Source organism: Hipposideros armiger, unplaced genomic scaffold (genome assembly GCF_001890085.2).
Source record: "Hipposideros armiger isolate ML-2016 unplaced genomic scaffold, ASM189008v1 scaffold_502, whole genome shotgun sequence".
In the NCBI taxonomy this organism is placed as follows: domain Eukaryota; kingdom Metazoa; phylum Chordata; class Mammalia; order Chiroptera; family Hipposideridae; genus Hipposideros; species Hipposideros armiger.
This window is the reverse complement of record NW_017731852.1, coordinates 1,286,587-1,309,884: the sequence shown is the minus strand read 5'-3', so window position 1 is coordinate 1,309,884 and position 23,298 is coordinate 1,286,587. Positions and strand designations below refer to the sequence as shown.

At 50.4% G+C, this 23,298-nt stretch overlaps 1 protein-coding gene across 1 annotated transcript in view; it reads left to right on the top strand.

Moving 5' to 3' along the window:
- The first annotated feature begins 4,101 nt into the window (after nucleotides 1–4,101).
- ARHGEF18 (Rho/Rac guanine nucleotide exchange factor 18) overlaps nucleotides 4,102–23,298 on the top strand; it is a 92,892-nt gene continuing 73,695 nt past the window's right edge. The window contains exons 1-5 of the mRNA XM_019667652.1: nucleotides 4,102–4,418; nucleotides 15,199–15,323; nucleotides 21,278–21,534; nucleotides 22,248–22,398; nucleotides 23,102–23,216. Coding sequence (XP_019523197.1) covers nucleotides 15,309–15,323; nucleotides 21,278–21,534; nucleotides 22,248–22,398; nucleotides 23,102–23,216 — 538 coding nt within the window. The 5' untranslated portion in view covers nucleotides 4,102–4,418; nucleotides 15,199–15,308. The remainder of the gene's footprint in view (nucleotides 4,419–15,198; nucleotides 15,324–21,277; nucleotides 21,535–22,247; nucleotides 22,399–23,101; nucleotides 23,217–23,298) is intronic.

Genomic DNA, 23,298 nt, shown 5'->3' with positions numbered 1-23,298 from the left:
TTCCTGTCTTTGTTTTTTTGTTTTGTTTTGTTTTTTAAGGTTTTCAACCCTTAGTTGTAAAAATAGCCTTATAAATTTCTTCAACAATTTTTATTGGGTTTTGGTGAGGTGTTTTGCATTTTATCTTTAGCTCATCTGGAAATTTTTTTTTTAACTGCAGCACAGAAATATTTCACTCAACCACACCTCTATCAAAAGTGGGAGGAGGAAAGGCAGACCTAATGGCCACCTGTGTCCCACATCCATTTCCCTCACTAACGCAGACCATGACTTGGCCCCCAGGCAGTCAGGTTTTCCATCCTTGGCCTGGTTTTTTTTGAACTGTGGCCAGAGAAGTCCCGGGAAAGCACTGACCTCTAGTGGCCATCACTGTAATGCAACTACATTCTGAAGAAAAAGCCACCTCCTAAAGCTAAAAACAGGATTGGTTCACATATCCAGGCTTAAAACTCTCCAGCAGTATATAAATAAAAGAATTGAAATCAGGGACTCCAATAGATCTTTGTACACTCATGCTCACAGCAGTATTATTCACAATGGCCAAAAGGTGGAAACCACCCAAATGCCCCTGGATAAATGAATGGATAAACACTGTGTGGTCCATCCAGACAATGGAAGATTATACTCAGACTTAAAAGTCTAACACACACTGCACCATGGATGAACCTTGAGGACGTTATTCTCAGTGAAATAAACCAGTCACAAAAGGACAGATACTGTGTGATTGCACTCATAGGAGGTCCCTAGAGTCAGATTCATAGAGACAGGAAGTAGATGGTGGTGGTGCCAGGGGCTGGGGGAGGGGAGGGAGTGAGTGTTTAATGGGGACAGAGTGTCAGTTTGGGAAGATGAGGAAGTCCTGGAGATGGACAGTGGGGATGGTTGCACAATAATGTGAGTACACTTGATGCCACTGAGCTGAACACTTAAAAAAATTGTTAGAATGGTAAATCTTACATTATGTATATTTTACCAGCAGGGAATGCAGGAAAGAGGAGTGCAGGTAGAGGGGTCCTGCCTGCAAGAAAGACAGGGTAGTGGAGGGGAAGGGGTGTACACAGGTGAGGGGTCAGCGTCCAGGAGGCCAGTGGGGACCCCAGCAGGGGGACAATAGGGCAATGGGCACAGAGGCCAGGGTGAAGAGGCTGAGGAACACACGCACAGTGTTGACCACCATCTGCAGTGACTGGACCCTAAGAGGGGGGAGCAGGACAGGGAGGCAGGAGCAGGCAGCGGAGTCAGGAGAGGCCTGAGAGAGTTTCAGTTCTGAGCAGGGGCAGCCTGGAAAGGAGAAAAGAAGATGAGAGACAGAGAGAAAAGGAGAAATTGAGAGATAAAGAGGAAGTGAGACAGAGGAAGACAGAGAGAGGGAGACAGAGCAGCCCTTCCTGGACATGGGACCCTGAACCCACCTTCCTTCCCAGCACCGTCCGGTGATGGCATCTGTGTGGGTCTCTGGGGGCTTCTGCCCCCCGCCCTCAGCCATCTTGTCCCCACCTCTGCCCCTTCCTTTTCTGCTTAAACCCCTCCAGTGGTACCCATCAACCACACTTCACCATTCTTTCCCCAAGGCCCTGTGGGTCTGAGCCCTACCAGCCTCACCTCCTATGACTGGCCCCCTCCAGCCTCTTGTTTTGCTCAGTCCTGCCTCCCAGCCTCTGCCTTAGCAGTTCTTGCCCCCGAAAGCCTTTCCCCAGGTCTTCATTTACATGCCTGGCTCCTCCTGGGCATTCGGGTCTCGGCTCCCATGGCCTTCCCTGACCCTCCTGGCTCAATCAGCTACCACCAACCCTACCCCCAGTTTCTGTCACATCACATGTTTACTTCCTGTCACAGCAATTAACACCATCTGAAATTACCTCATGGGCCTGTTTCCTGGTTCACGGTTTGCCTCCCCCACGAGCCCACGAGCTCCTCTAGAGCAAGAGGTATGTCCGTCCTGTCCACTATTATCCCACACCTACAAAAGTGCCCAGCATACAGTAGGCACTCAATGTGTGTTGCATTAAATAATCAGCTGGGTACAGAATGTGCACATCTGTGTCTCCTTGGGTCCTGGGTACATCCCTGAGGACAAGTGTGGATTCTGGGTAATTGAGAGTTTGAGGAACCTCTGGGTCTGCGTGTTTGTGGCTTTGGAGGTGGGGGTGACATGGCAACTGGTGTGTCAGTTTCTCCACATGTGTTCTCCTAGGTGCCCTGCATCTGCCCTTGTGCGTGTATGTGTGTCTCTGTGTGCATGTATGTATTTGAGTCATTGTGTGGACACACATATGTCCAGGGGTGTTCATGTATGTGTGTGTCTTCATGTTTATTCTGTGTATCCCCACAATGGTACATGCTCATGCACATCTGTCTGTATTTGTGTCTCCTTGTATGTTCCTCTCCGGTGTGCCCCTGTGGCTTCATGTTTGTAGGGGTCCACGAGACTGTTGTGCCTGCATATGTCTCCAGTGTGCTGTGTGTGCCTCTGTGGGCTCCCTCATCCATGTGCGTGACTGCCTGTAGTGTCACAAGAGCACATGTGTGCCGTTTGTGCAGTGGTATGCTGGTAAATGTCTAACAACCAGCTCTCCAGCTCTCCACTGGAGGGTGCTGATTTATAGCATTTGCCAATCTCCATGGTGTAAATACCCTCACCGTGGTCATTTCAAAGTACTAGTGTGCTGTCACCGAACATGGAACTGGGAAGATATAGTATAGTATATAATTAGACAGATAGATGATAGCGAGCTAGATCGTTGATGATAGATAGATAGATAGATAATAGATAACTGATAAGTAGATAGATGATAGAATAGATAGATAGATAGATAGATAGATAGATAGATAGATAGATAGATAGATAGATAGACGAGGTCCTCAAATAACGTTTTGTTTGGTGTTTCTTTATAACGATGCTGTAGAACTTAACTCTGTTTGTACCAATTAGCCTGTGGTAAAAGCAGTTTTGTGATATGTCGTTTTGCTTAAAATTGCAGAACCTATGGGCAATGTTAACTGAGGGCTTATTGTATAGCTATATTCCATATCGATAGAGAATAGTACATAACGCCTTTATATACTATTTCCACCAAACAGGTTCAGTAGGCATAAATAACCTCAAGAGCATGAATAAGAGAAAAACGTAGCAAAATAATTAGGAACTGATGGATTTTCTTTTTACTTTATTGGGGTAAAACATACATGACATAAAATTTACCACTTCAACGATTTTTGTGTATACGGTTCAATGGTATTAAGCACCTGGTGATGGGTTTAAGTGGTTATTATTTTTGTTCTTAACATAATTTATTTAACTGTCAATTTATATAATTAAATTTTTATGACGGCTGCATTTAACAACCGACTCGCAAAATCCCTGAACATTTACTAAGCTCTGTGCACTAGGACGAGCTAGGTGTGCCTGTCTGTGTCTCCTCGCGAGCTCCCTCTGGCCTCGAAGTCCAGGTGTGTGCTGCCGTGTGCCTGTGAGTGTTTCCACACGTCTCCAGGATAATGCTGTGTGTGCCAATGCACCCACTTGTCTCTGAGTATAAAGGAGCCTAGGTGTGCCTTGTAGCACCCAGCTGTCTGTGCAGGTAAGCCGCTCTGTCTGCACACCCCCACGTTGCCCTGGATCCACAGGTGCCCACATACCTGTGCGCGAGAAGCCTGTGTGCATGAACACACATGCCTGAGTACCTGCTCCAGTGACGTGCTGGAGCCAAGTCTAAGCATTTCTTCCTGACTCCATCCTCCATGACATCAGGTTGGCAGATGAAATCAGCCATAATGAGAGTATTTACACTGTGGGAATCGGCAGGTGCTACACGTCAGGCCTTCTTTTTTTTTTTTCAGGTTAGGGAGGTGGTTATTAATCATTTACCAGCACCCCATGGGGACCCAGGTGCTTCCGTGTACCCCATGTAACCATATGTGTCCCCATATACCACTTCATGTTCATCTGTGTGTGTCTGAGTACCTGTGTATCTGTGGATACACGTGACTTGTGTGTCCCCATGTGTCTCTGCCTGTGTACCCATGTGAGGCCCCGTTCCTCTTTGACAGTTTGTTCCACAGGAAGCTGTTGGGGTGGGGGCGAGGATGCTGAGGCTCCCCCTTGCTCCTCACCCACCTCCTCAGGACACCTGCACGCACAGGGCTGAGCAGTGGAGGAAGGTACCCTGTTTCTAGACCCCAGGCCTGTGCTGCACTTGCACCCCTGCCTCAACCCGCAGCTGGAAAGGGAGGCGCCAGGCAGGCGGGCGGGCAGTTGAGGAAGAGAAAGTTGGGGTTGAGTTGGGTCACCCTGCGGTTACCCTGGACTCTGGCCCACTGATGCTCCCTAGCTCGAAGCCCTGGCCATGGGTTGTGGGGGCTGCAGGAGCTGGTAGCCAAGCTGGGTACCTGCAGAAGCGAGAACAAGCCTCCATCTGGTGAGTGATCACAGGAGGGTGGGGGAGGGACATATAGACCAACAGGGACAGAGCAGCACTGAGGTCTGAGGGGCCCTGAGGGGCAGTGGACAGACAGACCTTCCAGTTTCTCTGCACCTTCTGCTCAGCCTGCTTTCAAGTGGTGGTGGGGGTGGAGGGTGGGGGGGTGTGACCCGTGTGTTTATCCTGCAAAAGTCTGTGGCCCTAAGAGGCCTCCCCAGCAGGCTGGGGCCCATGACAGACCACAAGGTAGGACAGGAGGATGGAGCCGCTTGTTGCCAAAGTCTGGGGGACAGGGACAGAGGATAAATGGGGGGAGAGGGGACTTAGGCTCCCTGTGGTATAGTCACAAGGTTTGCTTTGCTTCTTAAACTAGAAATTTGGGGGAGGGGGCCTTCAATGGACCTCCCAGAAGCAGAATCTGAAAGTTGGGGCTGGGGTGTCTGACTTTCAAAACAAACACTTCTGCTTAAGGCTGATGCTTGAGAGCCAGCCTGAGAATGGCTTTGCCCCAATCTGCCAAGGAGGAGGCCCCTCCACTGGGCAGCCCTCCAGTTGGGGCCCTCCCCATGGGGAAGGGCCCCTGGCTCCCACTGTGCCCACCTCAGGGAGTCTCAAAGCCCCGCTGCCTGGGGTGGGGCGCGGTAGGGAAGGAAGGTTGTGGTTTTGTGCATGGCACACCCAAGCCTCTGCTTCCTCCCAGCCCCCAGGGCCACATGGGTTTCAAGCAGCTGGGATCTGAGAAGGTGTCCCAGACGCAGCCAGGAATGGATGGATTTGGAGTAGATGGCTGGGGCCAGGGAGGATGGAGCTGGGGAGTGAGGCTGGGGACACATCAGGGAGTGCCTCAAACGCCACACTCAGGGAGCTGATTCTGTGGACCTGGTCACCTCCAGCTCTGAGAAAAGAGCATGACAGCCAAGTAAGGCTGAGGGAGGCTGCCCCCTGCTATCAGCCCCCTCACCACCGCCACAAGCCCCTCTGGGAGGACTTCCTGGAAGAGGTAGGCTTTTCACTGGACCTTGAAGCACCAGTGGAATGTCAACCGCAAACAGGTCAGTGTGCCTGCTCTAGGCCATTCTCCACAGCCCCCGGGCTCCCCGCCCATGACACAGTGCGGGACACCAGCCAGCACTCAATATCCTTGTTATAGATGATAGGGTGGCTGTGTCAGCCAGTTGCAGGTTCAAATCCCGGCTCCCTTGCCCCTGTGCAGCCATGGACAAGTGACTTCACCACTCTGGCCTTCCCTTTGCTTCTCCGTTAGAATGTCACAGACTTTGCATGTAAGATCATAGCACAGGGCCCAGCATGCAGTAGGAGCTTAGCAAACATGGTCAGCCTTGCCTGCCCCCTCGTAGTCTGTCCTTGTCCCAAAGCCTTGCTTGCTTGAGCAGTCCCCACCCATGGGACCTGTGTGCATCCTTAGAAGCCTTCTGGGCCACTCCTAAAATGTGAGCCTAATGGTGGGTCTCAGTCTCAATCAAGTATGCAGGGCAGGTTCTTGAAAGAGGGTTAGACAGAGATTGCAGCCACCTCCTTGGACCTCTTTCTGGTCTGGTTTCACAGTCACTTAAGAACTACATTCATATCAACAACTTGCTTGTGAGAAAAAAACATTACATTTTGTCTACCTCACCTCGCTAGGTTACCCTTCCTTCCGGGGTCCTAACCCCACAAACCCTGGCCACCAATGCTTTCCAACGGAGCGTGAGGGTTTTATTTCTTCCTGTTTCATGTCTTTTGAAGCTGTTCTTGGTGGGAGGGTAAATCTACAATAAGCTAGCCTGCCATTGTTAGAACTAGATATCCCTGTCGTTTTTTAAAAGTAAGATTTTCAAAAGCCTCCATTGCTAACACTGCTCTAACCTCGTGTTTCCTTGGGCCTGGGTTCCCGGGTCTCTCTGCTTTTGCTGCCATTGGTTTGATGGCGATCCCTCCTGGCTTCTCACTGCCCTCCACCATGCGGGCCGGAGGATCCAAGAGGCATTTATAGCCTGTCCAGGGAAGGTATGTAATGAGGAATGAGAAATTCAAACTTGGAGCACCGCAGAGGATGTAATTTCTCATATCTCCATGAGCTGTTCGCTGGGTTTCTATGTATGTGTCTGGCAGGTTGTGTAGAATTGTGTCTGTGTGTGTGTGTGTGTGTGTGTGTGTGTGTGTGTGTGTACATAATCAAGTGTGTATGTATCTGACTATTTGTGTGTGTGTGTCTGCCATTGTCCACAAGTGCTGGAGAGTGTGTTGGGTGTTGGTGCATAGAGTGTGTGCTTTTATGTCTTTCTGTGAATGAAAGATTTGGGGCTACCTACTCATAATATGATAGCTGAAGTCATAAGGGAGGTGCAGATGGGGTCACCAGGGCCAGTGGGGAGAACAGGAAGTGACCAAGGACAGAGCCCTGGGAGTTTAAAGGCCAGGTAGAAAAAAGGATGATGAACCAAGTCAGGAAGGGAGAGTGAGAAGTAGTGGGCAGAGGAAGGAGGAGCATGTGGCATCATGGGAGGAATGGATTTCCAGAAGGGAGTGGTCAAGAGGTGAGTCTGAAAAGTGCCTGTTGGATTTAGCCCCAGAGAGAGCAAGAAGACTGGAGGGGATGGAAATTAGACTGCAGTGGGCTGCAGAGTCGAGTAGGTGTGAGTAGGTATAGACAGAGTGTGGATAATTCTCTGGAAAGGGAGAGGGGTGGCCAGAGAAAAGTGACAGCTAGGAATTTTTCAGACACGAGTGAAAATGCAAGTCAGGAAGCTTCCACCACCAGGGGGCAGCACTTGCAAGGACAAGTGCTGACTGGCACGCACTTAGACACACACCTCACAGGGATACACAAAGACACACTCAGACATGCAGAAACTCAGGCAGACACCAAATCTCGCTTACAGATATCAGAGGCATATCTCCCCAAATCCTAAATGAGTCATGTATATCCAACCCCACAGATACTGGTGGGCATTCAGACACACACACCGCCCCCCTACACACACACACACACACACACACACACACACACACACAGCAAGAGGATCTCAGAGATTTGAAAAATCACCTAGATAATATTACTTAGCCCTAAAAAATAAAGAAATCTTGTCATTTGCAACAACATGGATGGACCTAAAGGGTATTATACTAAGTGAAATAAGTCAGAGAAAGACAAATACTGTATATGATCTCAATTATATGTGGAATCTAAATTTTAAAAAATACTCATAGAAAAAGAGATCAGACTTGTGTTTGCTGGGGTTGAGGACGGGGTAGGAGAAATGGGTGAAAGTGGTCAAAAGGTACAAACTTTTAGTTATAAGATGAATAAGTCCTCAAGACATAATGTACAGCACAATGGCTATAGTTAACACTGCTGTATGGTATGTTTCAAAGTTTCTAAGAGAGTAAATCTTAAGAGTTCTCATCGCAACAAAACAAAACAAAACCACAGTTTTTTCTTTTTCTGTTCTATATGAGATGGTGGATGCTAACTAAACTTACTGTAGTCATTTCACAATATACTCATATGTAAGTCAAGTGCTGGTACACCTTAACTTGTACAGTGCTGTATGCCAATTATATCAAAAAAACTGGTGGGAAAAAACCCACTTAAGATGCTCATATACATATAGACAAGTTAACACTCAAGCCTTGCACTCAAACCCTCACAGACCTGGAAGCACACACTCTATGTTCCAACACACAAATGCACTATCGAACACTGACATGATGGCACGCGCGCACACACACACAAACACTCAGACATTCACGCACAGCCAGGCTCACCTCAGGACCCAATCTATACTTGTTTCCTGAGCCCCGCCCCCAACCAACATCACCAGTCTTCACACTGCAATCTGCAGTTCCTCCTGAAATGTCTTGTCTAGTCAGGGTAAGAGGCCCATAGTGCTAGGGAGTGGGATTGTGCTAAGGGCTTGGCCTCCTCCTAGGCTGGAGTACCTGGGCCCCCCAGCTAGAAACTCCAGCCTCCCTGTCCCAAGCCCAAACTCCCATCAGCTGATGCATCTGGCAGCCCCTTATGGACAGTCCCCGCCCCTCTCGCTGGCAGCCCCATCCTGGCAAGGATTCCCAGCTGAGTTCCTGCTCCATCCCCTCCTGATCACTCACACTCTCCACAAGCAGCCCCCATGGCTAACTCGGCACTCAACCACTCCTGGCCATCCCTCTCCAAGCTGTGGCTGAAGCGGTGGGCCTTCAAGAGAGGTAAGGGGACAGGCAGTGAGCAGCAGGCACCGGCCACCTGGGTCAGAGCTCCCTGGACAGCCTGCCTGCTGTCCTGCCTCAAACCTTTCCTTGGCCCCCTTGGGGCATACCCTCTGCCTGAGCCAGCCCCAAATTCCATGTCCCGGAGCCCCATGGAACATCACAGACTTGTGGGGTCCCTCTTGTCTAGAAGGAAATGTCTCCCCAGGCTCAGCCAGGAAGTTGTCTCAGGAGGTAAATTTGCCGGAGGAGAGAATCCTCCCCTCCATGCCTTCGGGCAGCCTGGTGGCTTCCTGGAGTCCTTAGTGTTGTTTGCTCCCAGGTGGCTGCTGGACGGAGGCTCAGCAAAAGGGAGGAGGCTTGAGATCCCAGGGGTTCTGGTAGACACCTCCCTGGAAAACACACACACATCGGCTGGTAGGTCCCTGGACCCCAGGGCCTCAGTTTACCTCTGCGGGGGCTAGAGAGGCCCTTGTGTTATACCCCCTAGGCCTGGGTAAATTGCTTTAGCCCTTGAAGATAACCAAATAGTGTCTGGGCCATGGGGACAGTGAGATAGGAGTCCCCCTGTGCCCACTGCCTTCCCACGAGGGCCCCCCAGACAGGCCAGCCCCTCTGCTCAGCCTCAACAAGCCCTGGCAACCATCACCTGTGTGAGCTTGTTCAGGGTGGCAGTGAGTATCTGTGAAGGAGGAGACTCATTAGCTCATTTCTCCTTAAGGGCCTATTGTGTGCCAGGCACCATACTGGAGGCAACGGGAATATCAGGGGACCTGGAGGCTGGGGCTGGGGGGAGAGCGAGGGTGGTCTGGGGAACCAGATGCAATAGAAGAGTAATTATGATGGAAGCAGTTGCTGCCAGTTATTGAGCCCTCATGAAGTTGGGCTCCGAGAGACTGAGTGACTTGCTGAAGGTCACACAGCATATACAAGCTAGAGGAGCCAAGATTTAAAACCAGTTCTGTTCCAAGGCCACCTCTGTGGTGTGTTATTCCCAGTGAACAAAGATGCCAGTGTGGGCAGTTGGAGGGCCTAGAGAGGGTTTTTAAATCTACCAGTGGATGGCAACGCTAGAGAATGTAATGCATAAGCCTCTGATCAGCAAGGTGCCCACCTATGACCCAGGTTCTTAGGAAGGTCTACCCACTCCTGGCTGCCCAGACCACGCAGTCTCCCTACTTGGGGAGACCGAGGGTGTGATTTTCAGGCCAGCAGGTGGGGGGATGAGCTGTAGGAGGCAGCAAAAGACTCTTACACCCTTTTATGGCTGGTGCTACAGTGGCTGCTGGTGGAAGATGCTGTCTGGGACCTAAATCCAGGCCGATGCGCTGCTCCTCTGAGAGAATCATGGGAGTGGGGAGCAGAGTATCCTTCCAGTCTTTAACCCTGGGGGTCATAGGAAGAGCCTTTTTGTGCCCCTCTTAAGCTATCTCACGGGCTATCTGGGTGCCTGATGGGACTTCCTGGGAAAATGGTGGAGTTGGATTTAGGGAGGCAGACAAGGCTGGGAGAGGGGCATTGGGACCTCCAGGGAGGTTCCCAGGGGTGGGGCTGCACTGCCCCTTCTCATTAGTTGCTCCAATTACCCATTCTGACCACACTCATTCATTCCCCCAAAATGTAATAAGTGCCTGTATAATGAGTGTATTCTGTGCCTCAACTTGGTTTCCTTCTTGCCTGGCTTCTCTGCCATGACTCTGCCCCCGTTCCATCTATATCGCTCCCCACCTCACCCCTCAGAATGCCATCTCCTGAGTGTAATTCATCACTGCCTCTGGGCCCTGCCACATCACCCATTCACCCAACTATCTATCTGCCCTTCTGTCCATCATCCATTATCCATCTATCCATCCATCCAACCAACCAGCCAGCCAACTATCCATCCATCCATCCATCTATCCATCTATCCATCTATCCATCTATCCATCTATCTAACAATCCATTCATCCATCCAACCATCCACCCATTCATCCATCTAACCATTTATTCACCCATCTATCTATCCATTCATCAGCTCACCATAGAATAGCCTGGTGGTTATGAGACCTTTGCTTTGGAGTTGGAATACCTGGGTTCACATCCCAGTTCTGCCTCTTACAGCCTGGTGTGACCTTGAGAAAGTCAGTACTTCTCTCTTAGCCTCAGTCTCTGCTTCTGTAAAGTGGGGATTCAGAGGATTGTTGTGAAGATAGAAGAATGCAAAGTATGTGATGGGCTTAGCATTAGCCCAGGCATATAGGAGTTTACCGATACACATAAGATTTTACTACTTGGGGCTTGGAGATGTAAAGTGGGTCAGATACAGAACCTGCCCTCAGGGCCTCATGGTCTGGAGCAGGGGTCAGAAAAACTGTAAAGGGCCAGAAAGTAAATATTTTCTGCTTTGGGAGTCATATGGATTCTGATGCAACTACTGAATTTTGCTGTTGTAGCACGAAAGCAATCATAAAATGGGTGTGGCTGTGTGCTAAAAAAACTTTATTTACAAAATCAGGTGTCAAGCCAGATTTGACCCTTGGGGCCCCTGCTATATATCTAAAGGAACAAATAAACCAACTACAGTACAACAGGGGGTAGAAAAAAGGTTCAGAACAATTCAGAGTTCTCTGGCAAAGACTGTCTGCAGAGAGTCAGAGAGAGAGTCCTTGGTTGTCAGGCAGGAAAGGTGAGAAAGAGTGGTGAGAACAGCACAGAAGCAAGCAGGCAAATTGTGAATTGGGGGCTCATGTGGCGGGGAGGAGTGGAGAGGGCTCTGAATGTCATACTAAGGGGACTGGAGTCTGTGGGGCGGCGAGCAGAGAAAGGGAGTGACCATCAGAGATGTTATGTCAGAAAGACACACCAGCCACCAGGACAGAAGATGGCACCTGGGGGGCACTGACAATTGTGGTTGTTTGTGTGGGCAAACCCCAACAAGAGTTGTCGTTGTACAGAGAGGTCAATAATAGAGGCTGAAATTAAGACAGTGGCAGAGTCAAAAGGAGGAGAGGATTGGGTCGACAAATGTCATAGCTGTGAAATTGACAGGACTCAGTGTCCAGAGGGATAGCAAGGGAGCAGTGCCAGTCTTCAGGTTCCTGCCAGGTCACTGAGAGGACAGGGCAGAGACACTGATATGGGACGAGGAAGGAGAAGGGAAAACAAGGAGTTTGGTCTTGACAACTTGAAGTTGGGGTACGGGTGGGAATATCAGGCAGTGATGACCACTAGAGACAAAGTCTAGAGCTCAGAGGAGCGAGTCTGTCACCAAAAATCAGACTTCAGTGTGTGACATCAGAGTTAGGGCTCAGTCTGTGACTGGGGTCAGGGTTCAGTGTGTGACCAGAGTTGGGATTCAGCTTTGGGCACAACGATGGGAACCCAGTCTATGACACCAGGATGGGGCCTAGCCTATGATACCAGGATCAAGGCTCAGTGTATGACACTGTGATCGGGGATCAGTCTGTGACATAAAAATGGGATTCAACATGTGACACCAGGATTAGAATCCAGCTCAGCCTGTTCCTGGGTGAGAAGCTTCTGTAGAAAGACTAAACTTAGCCCTGGCCTTTCACCTTTAGCCTTTGGATGCCAGACCTACAGGGTCGCAGATGCCAGGCATGAGCTTTTGCCTTTGGTCTCTATAGGCTGTGGGTGGCCTCAGGCCTCCATGAGGCTCCTGTCCAGTAAAGCAGGCAGGCCCTGCAGCCTCTCCTGAGGCGCCTGAAGGACTACCCCTCGGGCAGCTCCTCCTCCTCTCCCAAGCTCCCATCAGCCTCCAGGACCCACCCCCACATCTGGCTTTTCTCCTCCTTCCAGCCTGTTTGTTTTTTTCCTGAGTCACAGATGCTCCTCGGCTCCAGGGCGGGGAAGGCTGGAGATGCGGGCTTTGCGAAGGCAGCAGAACAGTCCCTCGGCCAGCCTGGAAGGGTAGCTGGGAGAGCAGTGATGGTTGAAACTGTGGCATCGTCACACACTGTGGCAGGCCAAAGGCATCAAAGGCTCATCTACCGTGAAGCGAATGCAGCTAAAGCCCCCTGTGCACCTGCCCCTCATAACTGCAAGGGGTCCCAGCAACTTTTCTGATAACAAATTTATTGAGAGATAATTCAACACCATGCAAGTTACCCATTTAACATGTACAATTCCATGGCTTTTAGTATATTCACAGCATTGTGCAACCATCAATTTTAAAACATTTTCCTCACCCCAAAAAGAAGCTCATGTCTTTTGATTATGGGGTTATCACCCCATAATCCCCCATTTCCCTCCCCCACCCCCCAGCCTTAGGCAACCACTAATCTACTTTCTTGGACTCTTATTGGTTCACCTTTTCTAGACAATTCATATAAGTGGAATCACATAGCATGTGGTCTTTTGAGACTTGACTGGTTTCTTTGACTTAATATACTGCCTTCAAGTTCCATCTACATTGTAGCAAGTGTCAGTGCTTCACTCCTTTTCATGGCTGAGTAATATTCCTTTGTATGGATGGACCATGTTTTGTGTATCTGTTCATTGTTGATGGACACTTGGGTTGCTTCCACCTTTTGGCTACTATGAATAATGCTGCTACAAACAGTCATATACAAGTTTTTGGGTGAACATATGTTTTTATTTCTCTTGGGTATATACCTAGGAGTGGAATGGCTGGGTCATATGCTAACTCTATGCTTAATGTTTTGAGGCGCTACCAAAATGTTTTCCAATCTCCTTGATTTTTTGTGGGGTTTTTTGTTTGTTTGTTTGTTTTTGTTTTGTACACATGTATATGTGAGTGTAACCTTTTCATTCATCTATTTATCAAATGTGTTTATTTCTGCCTTGGCTATTTTCTGATGTTCTTGCTACCTCCCAAAGGCCCCAGCAATTTTATATTCATAATATTGTATTATTTTTCTTAAAGAACTCCCTACCCCTTGTACAAGCTTCAGGGCCCCCAAACATGGGACAGTGTATGTAGATACGCAGCTGGGAGAAGAGGGAACATGAATGGGTATAGACAGCCCCGCCCTGTCCCCCTCTCTCTGCTCACCCCATGTCGGGATAGAGAAGGACATCATCACCCCTTCCCCTCTGCCAGCAACAATGATTATAGGCTGTGTGACCACAAAATGTATCACCCAACACACATCCTTTGGGCAGTGAAAGGGGATACTGTCTATAATTACCCTGGCTCATGTAGCATTAACTAGGACTGTTGCCAGCAAACCAGGACATAGGGTCACCCAGCCATAGGGGACACAAGCTATGGAGTGAATGGGGGACCTAACTTGGTACTTTCTGAAGGTATCCACCATTCCACTCTCCTCCCCAATTTCTGCTCCACCTCAGACAGCTACTGCTGTTACTGCAGAAGTACTGGGCAGTCCCTCCATGTCCCCCCACACACACACATTGGTCTACTCTCCTCTGCCTTTACCCTCCTCAAGCCTCACCTGCAGGCACAGTCCCCTCACCTCTGTGGTTTGCGCAGGACCTGGGATGTCTCTGGAGGGGGATGGAGGTGTGAAGGGCACCCAGGTGTCAAGGCAATGAAATGCCCGCAAAAGAGGCGCCATAGGTGGGGGTGTGGGGGAGATTCCTGGAGGGAGTGGCATGATCTCCACGCAGGTGACGGCAGGCATGGTGTTCTCAGGCAGCGAGTCCTGCAGGAGCAGGGAAAAGGCACAGAAAGAGGATCCTGGTGACCATGAGTGACGAAGCCAGGAGAGTCAACCTTCCTCCTGCAGGCAGTGGGGAGCCTCCACAGGGACCCCACCAGGCAGGATGACATGCTACACCTGCAGTGTAGGGGGCAGGAGAAAAGAGAAGGAGCACCCGCTCCTCCCATAGCAAGGGGCTCAGTCCAGAGCCTGAGACCAAGCCAGGGCACCCTCCTGACCTGGAGGGCAAGGATGGTGGCCACACTGGACAAGCATCCCGATATTATGCCTGACACACATTGGGCCCTGTTATCCTCACCAAAGCCCTGAAAGGTGGATATTATCACACCCACCTTCCAGATGAGGAAACAGGATCCTTCCCCAAAAGTGTGCAACCATTAGCGGCAAGTCCAGGAAGGGACACAGTCTGGTTTGCCCGCAAAGCCCATGTTTTCCCCTCTATCCCATGCCACCCAGAGGTCCCCAGAACTCAAAGGTCAATATAGGGACAAGAGGCAGCCTGAAGTTCCACCAATAGAGACCTTCCAAATGTGGGCATTGGGCACTTCTTTTGGTCTTAGGAACCCATTTTATCCTAATGAGGGCTTTTTGCTGAAGCAGGCATGACAAATCGACTTCACCTTATGAGCCTACTTGGATCAACTGGACATAGCTGCCAGAAATGGTGTGCTGGGAAGGATTCCAAGCGGACAAATGGCTCAGCAGGAAAGAGCCTCGTGATTGCGTAGAAATGTCTGCCACAGGCTCAGGACGAGGAAGGGGTGGCACGGATGTTGGCTTAAAGATCATTGAGGCCATCCTCCCTAGCCACGCCATTTTATAGTTGAGGAAACTGAGGGCCGGAGAGAGCCAAAGCAGATGAAGAACTCAGGGCTCCTTGGGCTGCCCAGCTCAGCCCTGACACCTTGTCCCTCCTTTCTCCACAGGCTCTGAGCCCAAGCCATGTGCCCAGCCCTTTGACCCTGGGGCTGCAGCCTCGGCCACCGAGAGCAGCAGTGGACCCTGGAGGCCCGAGCATCCGGACTTCTTCTCTGCTATGGGGGATGAGCAGGTAGGTGTCTGCTGAGGCGGGCAGGAGCAGATGGCAACAGTAGCAGCAAGTACACTTTGTTTAGCACCTGCATTTCAACAGGCACCTTGTGTGCATTATCTCAGGGAACCTCATTAAAACTTGGCAAAGCAGTTTTTATCCCATGTTACAGATGAGGAAAATGGAATCCTTTTTGGAACAAGAAGAGAGAGAGAGGGATAAATAGGGGGTGGGGGGATGGAAGGAAGGAAGGAAAGAAAGAAGGAAGAATAAATGGATTGACGGATGGACAGATGGACAATGGATGGCTGGATGGATGGATGGATAGATAGATGGATAGATGAAAAGATGGATGGAGGGAAGGAAAGAAGGAAGGAAGGAAGGAAGGAAGGAAGGAAGGAAGGAAGGAAGGAAGGAAAGAAGGATGGAAGGATGAAAGGGTGGTTAGATGGGTGAGTGCATGGGTGTATGGCTAGAAAAAAAGAGAAGACAAAGCTCCCGTGGGGATCTCTGGGCCAGAGCAGCCCCACAGAGTGGTCCCATGTTGGGCTGAGATGGCCAAGCCATTACACCCACGCATCAATCAGCTGTGGCCTGTGGTTGCCCAGGAAGAGGTGTGACTTCCCCGATGGGGGATGATAGCTGGCAGCTATCTTCTGATAGCCGCACCCCCATATCTGGTGCAGCATGTCCTCATTGAAGGGGGTTCTGAATGGCATTTTACACTGCCCACCAGTCTAAGGAAGGAGGGTGTGTTATAGTTAAAAGGGCATTCTGCATACCCGCCCCTGTCATTTTCTAGAAGAGGACACCGGAGCCCAAGCAGAAAACGGATTGGCCCAAGTGTCAGGAAGGGTCCAGGGTAAACAAAGATAGGACAGGAGACTAGTTCAGTTACGGGTCCTTCTAGGGCCCTGGACCTCTTGGAGGAGGAACCATGGGCTGTAGGCAGTCGGGCAGACGAGACGGTGATGTGCCTGGGGAGTAGGGGACCTTTGGAGTATGTGGCAAGGCTCCACCCCTCCCCAATAAGCCCCCCCACCTGTGTTCCTGTCATTGTCACCCACTTGGTCACCAGAGCTGGAGGCAAAGGAAGGCATTATCCTTGCCCCCTCCCTTCCCCATCTGTCCCCAAGCCCTGTGAACACTGCACCTGCACAGCCCTCAGTTCCGTCCACGTCTCTCCCTCCTCCTCCACTGCCCTCCTGGAGGTGGCCATAACTGCTCTCCCACGGAATTTGCACAGGTGTGGTGGCTGCCCCTCTAGCCTCCATCTTGCCCCTGGCCAAGACCATCTCCACTCTGCATATTGCATAATCTTTCTGGAGGCAAGTCACAGTCCCCTGGCCTCCCTACCACCACTGTTTGGAGCTCAGAAATTAAATCCTTACTTGGCCTACCAGGCCTGCTGGTCGGGGCCCCATTGCCCCACCCTCCACACCTCCAGCCATAAGGAGCTCTTGCCAGTTGTTAGAAGGTACTGTTAGTTCTCAAGCCTGAGGGCTTCTGAACTTCCTGTTCTTTTGTTGCCCGAAACGCCCTCACCCACAGCCTCTGCCTAGCCAACTCCTACTTGTTCCTCAGGGCTTCACTCGCTGTCGCTTCCTCTGGGAAGCCCCCCACCACCCTGATTTCTTTTCTTTCTCTTCCTTCCTCCCTCCCTTCTTTCCTTCCTTTGTCTCTTCCTTTTACATTTAGTAGGTCTCTTTATTGAAAGTCTATGAACGGATAAGATGTAGATTTTTTTTTTTGAGCTGAGCCATTAGATCATTTTTAAATGTATGAACCTTGACCAGTATAGCCAGTTCAAGAAATCATTTACATGTCCCGTGGAGACTATTTTATGTGGTTTGAAATAGGGGTGTTTGGTTTTGTTTTGGCTATGGAAACTGTCTAAAGATTGTCTAACTTTTCCTAATGAAGTTGTACTTAGTAGGTTTTCACACCAATGATTACCTTGGGTTTTGTACTTTTAAAAAAGGGGGTTTTCTAAGTAAAATCCTGATCTAGAATTCCTATCCCTCTGGGCAGGGTCAGCTGGCTCCCCTCAGTTCTTCCCCAGCCCACTTCCTGGAACATTCTATCATACTTGATTGTAATTGCTGGGTTTAATCACCACTCTTCTCCAGGAGGACAGGGGACTGGTTCTGTGACTCTGTGACGTGGTCATCAACTTACCCAGAGGAAGGACCCTGACTCCTGAAATATAAAAACTTGAAATATAAAAACAGCAACCATCCTAATATTTGCTTCCATTGCTCAAGGGCTTGCAATATACAAACCTCATCTCATTTTACCTACAGAGCCATCCAACAAGAAGGCAGCATTATGCCCATTTTAGAGATGAGAAAACTGAGGCCCAGAGAGGTTTAGGAACTTGCCCAAGGTCACACTGAGCTATTAAAGCCATACTGGGACTGCAAACCTTGACTAAGGCCTTTCTACCAGGCTGCCACTTGAGAACCATCTGCCCTGGTATTTATTTGCTATTCTCTTTGGAACCAATTCCCTTTTTTTTAACAGGATGAGATGGAGCAAGGAAACAATATGTGTGAAGTTGCTTTGGTATGCTATATTTTCTTAATAGACAATGAGATAAATAACTGCATTGTTAAAAAAAGAAAAAGAAAAAAAAAGTTTATCCGTGTACTATTTAAATCTGCACGCAATGAGCCCATCTGCAGAGTGGGGATTCCTGGGATATCTTGCCTCCGGGTCTGAGCTGGGAGCCCATCCCCCAAGGTTCCCCAGGGTCCAGGGATCCACTCTAGGGTGCCAGTGTGCAGTGTTTAATCAGATGCCTGGAAAGGCCCCCATTGGGTCAGCTCCCACCTTGTTTCACTAAGAAGTGTTGGCAGAAAGGTACAAGTTCCCCAGCAAAGCCCCCTGCCACTCCCTTCCTGGGTGTACCTGCTGCAGGGAGCTGGGACAGCCTGTGCCACAGCTGCCGGCCACCCCCGCTCTGGCTGCTGGCTGGCTTCCCACTTCTGCCTCGAGTGAGTGAGGCCAGATGCTGGAGAGGGAAGGGGGGACCCAGCCCAGGCAAAGAGGCTGTCCTGATGTGTTTATATTCATAGGGGGATGAAAACCAGAGACACGAAGAAACTTTTCAGGCAGTGGCAGAGGAGACAGGCGGTCGGTAGAGGTTGTCCAGGAACCAGGGATGGGATTTGGAGCGATTTAGGGGAAAGGGCAGAGCAGAAAGGAGGCTGCTGCTGAGGTCACAGGAGGGCCAGGCTAACCTGGGTCAGCCGGGCCAGCCAGGGCCAGAGGTGTGGGTATTTTGACAGAGACTAAAGAAGGGGGACCCTGGTGTATGAAGGACAGATGGAGGAGGCGGAGGGGGAGAAGGGGCAGCCCAGGAGGTGAAAGAGCAACACTTCAATGGGCTCAAAGGAGAGAGTCCAGAAGAAGGGAAACTGGAAAACAGCGTAGCAGTTCCTCAGACAGTCAAACATACAATTGCCATGTGATCCAGCAATTCCACTTCTCGGTATCTACCCAAAAGAACTGAAAGCAGGGACCCTAACAGATATCTGCACACCCGTGTTCACAGTAGCATTATTCACAGAAGCCAAAAAGTGGAAACAACCCAAGTGTCCATCAGCAGGTGATGGATACACACAATGTGGTCCATCCATACAACAAAATGTTATTCAGCCTTAAAAAGGAATGAAATTCTGGTACCTGCTAGAATATGGATAAACCTTGAAAACATTTTTTAAGTGAAATAAAGCAGACATAAAAGGACAAATACTGTATGGTTCCCCTTGTATGAGGTCCCTAGAGGAGTCAGACTCAGAGAGACAAACAGTAGATTCAAGGTTTCCAGGGGCTGGAGGAGGCCAAAGTGGAGAGTGAGTTTTTAACGGGGACAGGGTTTTTGCTTGGGATGATGAGAAAGTTCTAAAGATGGATGGTGGCAATGGTTGCACAGCGATGTGAATGTACTTGATACCATTCAACTGTAAACTTGTAAACGGTAAAAATGGCAAATTTTACGTTAGGTATATTTTGCCACAGTAAAAGTAGGAAGGGAGTGGTCAGAACTCTAGAGAGCGCCAAGTGGGTCGTCAGTCAGGGGGATAAAGGCCAGAACCCAGTCCTTCCTCATTCCAAGGCGACGTCCCCTGCCAACCAAGACCTGCCACTGACCAAGAGCCTGGCTTTTACCTGGCAGGTATTTTTTACTTTCAATTGGAAACTTCTTTAAAAATTGCCCCCATCAAGCATTAACAGGAATCCCTCTGTCCCCTCTCACCTGGTAAAGACTGGCAATACTTGGCCAAATGGTCCAAGAGTGGGGTTACAAGAATGAACAAATGAAATTACAGGATACCAGTTAGATTCTAACCAAATATTGCAATGTTTGGGATACACTTATACTAAAAAAAACCTATTCATTGTTTATCCAAAATTCAAGTTTAATCAGAGCTGTATTTTTTATCTAGTAATCCTATCCTGGGGACCTCTCGCTGAATTCATGAAGGGGGCCACCTTCAGTCCACCAATTGGAACAGTCTACCAAAGGCTTCCTGAGATCACATGGATGCCTGGGGCCATGTCTCACTGTTGGGTTTAAGTGAAGCAATGGGAGAGGCCCACCCACCCACTTACCCACCAAACTCTATATGAGGACAATCCTAGCAGAAGCCTGGAAAGGAACAGAGGGACACCTTCCCTAACTTCAAGGAGTCAGGATAATAGGCTGCAAGGCATGCTCAAGTTGGGTTTTCAAAGATGAATAGGAGTTCGCCAGGCTGACTCTAGGTGAGCTGGGAGAAAATGTTCTCCAAGTAGAAGTCAAGGCAGGTACCCTGGCTAGAAAAATTGACAAATAGAATGACTGGGAGAAAAAGAGAAGGGCAAAGAAAGCAGAGGAAAAGAACTAGAGAGCAGTGAGTAAAGAAAGAGCACAGAGCATGGATCCTGACAGACCTAAGTTTGCGTCCAGCTCTGCCATTTATTCACTATAGGCCCTGGGCAAGTCCTTTTTCTTTCCTGAGCCTCAGTCTCCTGATCTGGAAAGTGGGATAACAATGCCCCCTGGTGGAGCTGCTGTGAGATTAGGGATGCACATCTGTGTATCTGGTGCCTGGCATGTTGCTGCCTAGTGGGTGGGTGGGAGGGAAGCTGAGACTGTAGAGCGGGCAGAAGCCAGAGGCAGCTGACCCTGCAGCCTTTTGACCTGTGCTGAGTAGCTGTAGCTTCTACCTGTCAGAAAGGGGAAGGCCCTGGAGGGACTGACAGCTCAGGTGTTCCAGACTCCACCCTGGTTGGAGGGAGCAGGGCTGGAAATGGGGAGAGTCGGGCAAGGAGAGTGATTCAAGTGCAGGGTCCAGCACTGTCTTTTCTTAACGTGTTGATAATTGGTTCATCGTGGGTCTCCTTGCATTACTTTTGAGTTGTTTTAAATATTTCATTAAAATATTATCTTGACTCCTGCGTTTTTTGTACCCGCTTTAATTGTGTGCCAGGGGTGAGTGCCTCACTTGCTTCACCCTAGTCCCAGCCTGGGGGTAGATTTAGGGTCCAGGAGGCCCATGAGGAGTACAGGGACAAGACTAGGAGCCCCAGCACTGCCTGAAATTCCACCATTCGTGTCAAGGATGATGTACTTCCATGAAGTGCTCTGAGAAGTTGCATCTGCAGACATGATCTTCTTCCATGAGCCTTAAACAACGCCAAGTGAGCTGGCAGGGCAGAGGTTTCTTAAGACTATCAGATGGAAACTCAGAGAAGGAGGTGAAATCAGGTCTGGCAGTCCAGACTTCCAGCCCCTTTTTTTGGAATAAGGCCTTGAAGGCGCAGGTGAGACAGAGCGCTGGGGGCTGACTACTCCCCGTTCCACCCCACCTGCTGTGAGAAGGGCACTGAGTCCAGGTTCAACAGGAGGAGGATGGGCAGGGTCTGGGTGTTGGGGGCCTCTGCTACCTTTAGTCAATCAATGCCCTCTTCTCCCCATTGGCCTACAGGAAGAGGCTATCCCCGGGCAGCTCAGAGAGAGCATGGACGACCTCAGCCTAGACTTGGAGGCCCTTCAAGGCAGCGAGTATCTCAAGGACCTGGGACTTGGGGCCCCTTCCCACAGCCAGACAGGGGGGACCAAACACAGTGGCCCCCCCAGTGAAGCAGTGGGAAGAGATTCATCCTTCAGTTCGGCGGGGTCCCAGGGCCTGCCTCAGAGACGCAGCTGGGAGAGGTCACGGAGCTGCTCAGACAGCTGGCAGAGGTGGGTCCCCCATCCCTGCTACCTTCTATGACACACGCCCAGGATCAGGGGTGTCTACCCTTGGCAAAGGTAGCCCTCTCCCAAGACACACATTCATGCCCACACGTAGAGCCTGTGTGGGCACACGAATCCATGTGCATGGGCAAACACAAGCCCAAAATGAAGCTGTATATGCATGCTGCAGGCAAACACAATCCCAGGCGTGCACACTTGCCTACACACACTAGGTATACAGACCCACATTCAGTCCGCAGGCTTGCACACTTGCCCTGCTCCAACACATACATATAAACCTAAATGTGTGCCTTGCATAGCAGTTGCACACGTGCACACACAAAGCCACAGATGCACCTGGGGTCAAACCAGTTGGATGCTCAACTCCACACACACCACAGTGGCAGCCCCAAATAATGGAGAGGTGTGCTTTAGCCACCTCCCCACCCATCCCCCTTCACTCTTCTCAAGTCACCCCAAATAGAAAGCCAGTCCATGTAAAAATGGGTGGTCTGTGATGCAATTGTAGCTTCAACAAATCCCCTAATTGGGTTCTCTCCACACTACCCCTCTGATTGGAGAGACCTGGACCCCTCTCTGTGCCCTGCCCTGGAAGCATCACCTGCAGGTCCCCCCAAGGCCCCGGATGCTGAAGCTGGATGATGCAGCTAGGTGAAAAAGACCCGCTGAAGCCCTTACTCCCTCCCTTCTTCCACCAGGCTCAGCCTTGACGCCTCCCCTGTGAATGAAGGGCCCTGTCTCCCTCGGACACTAGCTAGCCTTGCTCTGAACCTGCCCGGAGAAGGTCTGCAGGCCTGGACTAAAGAGTGTCTGTCTGAGGACAAGACCCCAGCAGAGCACCCAGGCAAGGTGGGTGCAACCTACAGCCACCCTGAACCATAACACACCTCTGAGCCCAGGAACCAGCACTGCCGGTGGGACTCACATGGTGGGACTCACCTGTGATGGTGGGGCTGTCCGGTGGGGTTGTCCATGCTGTACTGTATCCCATGACCAGGGAGTTCCTGAGTCCTGAAGATTGCAGCCCAGGCCTGAGGGCTCTTCACTGGGTCCCCAGCAGGGACCCCTTGGCCACAAGTACAAACCATCTGCTAGGGGGCAAAGGAATATCTTGGCTTTGCAGCTGGAAGGAAGCCCTGTCTATGATTGGAGTCAGCAACTGGGAGAGCTTGTCTCAAGTCTGGGATTCCAGCCCATCTCAAGTCTGAGATGCATCCCTGGGAATGCATCTCAGGTCTATGGCCTGTGCCTGGGGCATCTTTGCTCATGACTATGACCTGGAGTTGGGGGGGGGGGTTCCTGATGTGCTGAAATCTGTAGCTCAGAGTTTCAGGGCTTCAGCCCACAGGTGGGAGTGGGGGCGTCCCTGGGCTTGGACTGTAGCCTGTTGCTGGAGACGGTATGGCTCTAGCCCTTGGCTGCTAGAAGGATCCATCTGCCCTGTGGCTAAAGGGAGCCCTTGGCTAGAGGCTGGGCTGGGGTCCCTTGATCTAGGAATCTGACTGCAGCTTGGGGTACCTCCCCAGCTTAGCAAGATGTTTATTCCCTGCAGGAATGTAACAGCCCTGAGAAAAGAGTGAGGTCACGGTCTGTTCCCATGTCGGTTGATGAGATCAGCTCCCTGGAAATCTCTGGGGCCTTGGAGGTGCCCGTTCCAGCTGTTCAAGGTAGCCAGGGCTGGGACTTTCCCCCATTCACCGGAAGTAGGGTGAGGGGTTTGCGCTGGAGGGTGCCTTGGATAAGGTCCCA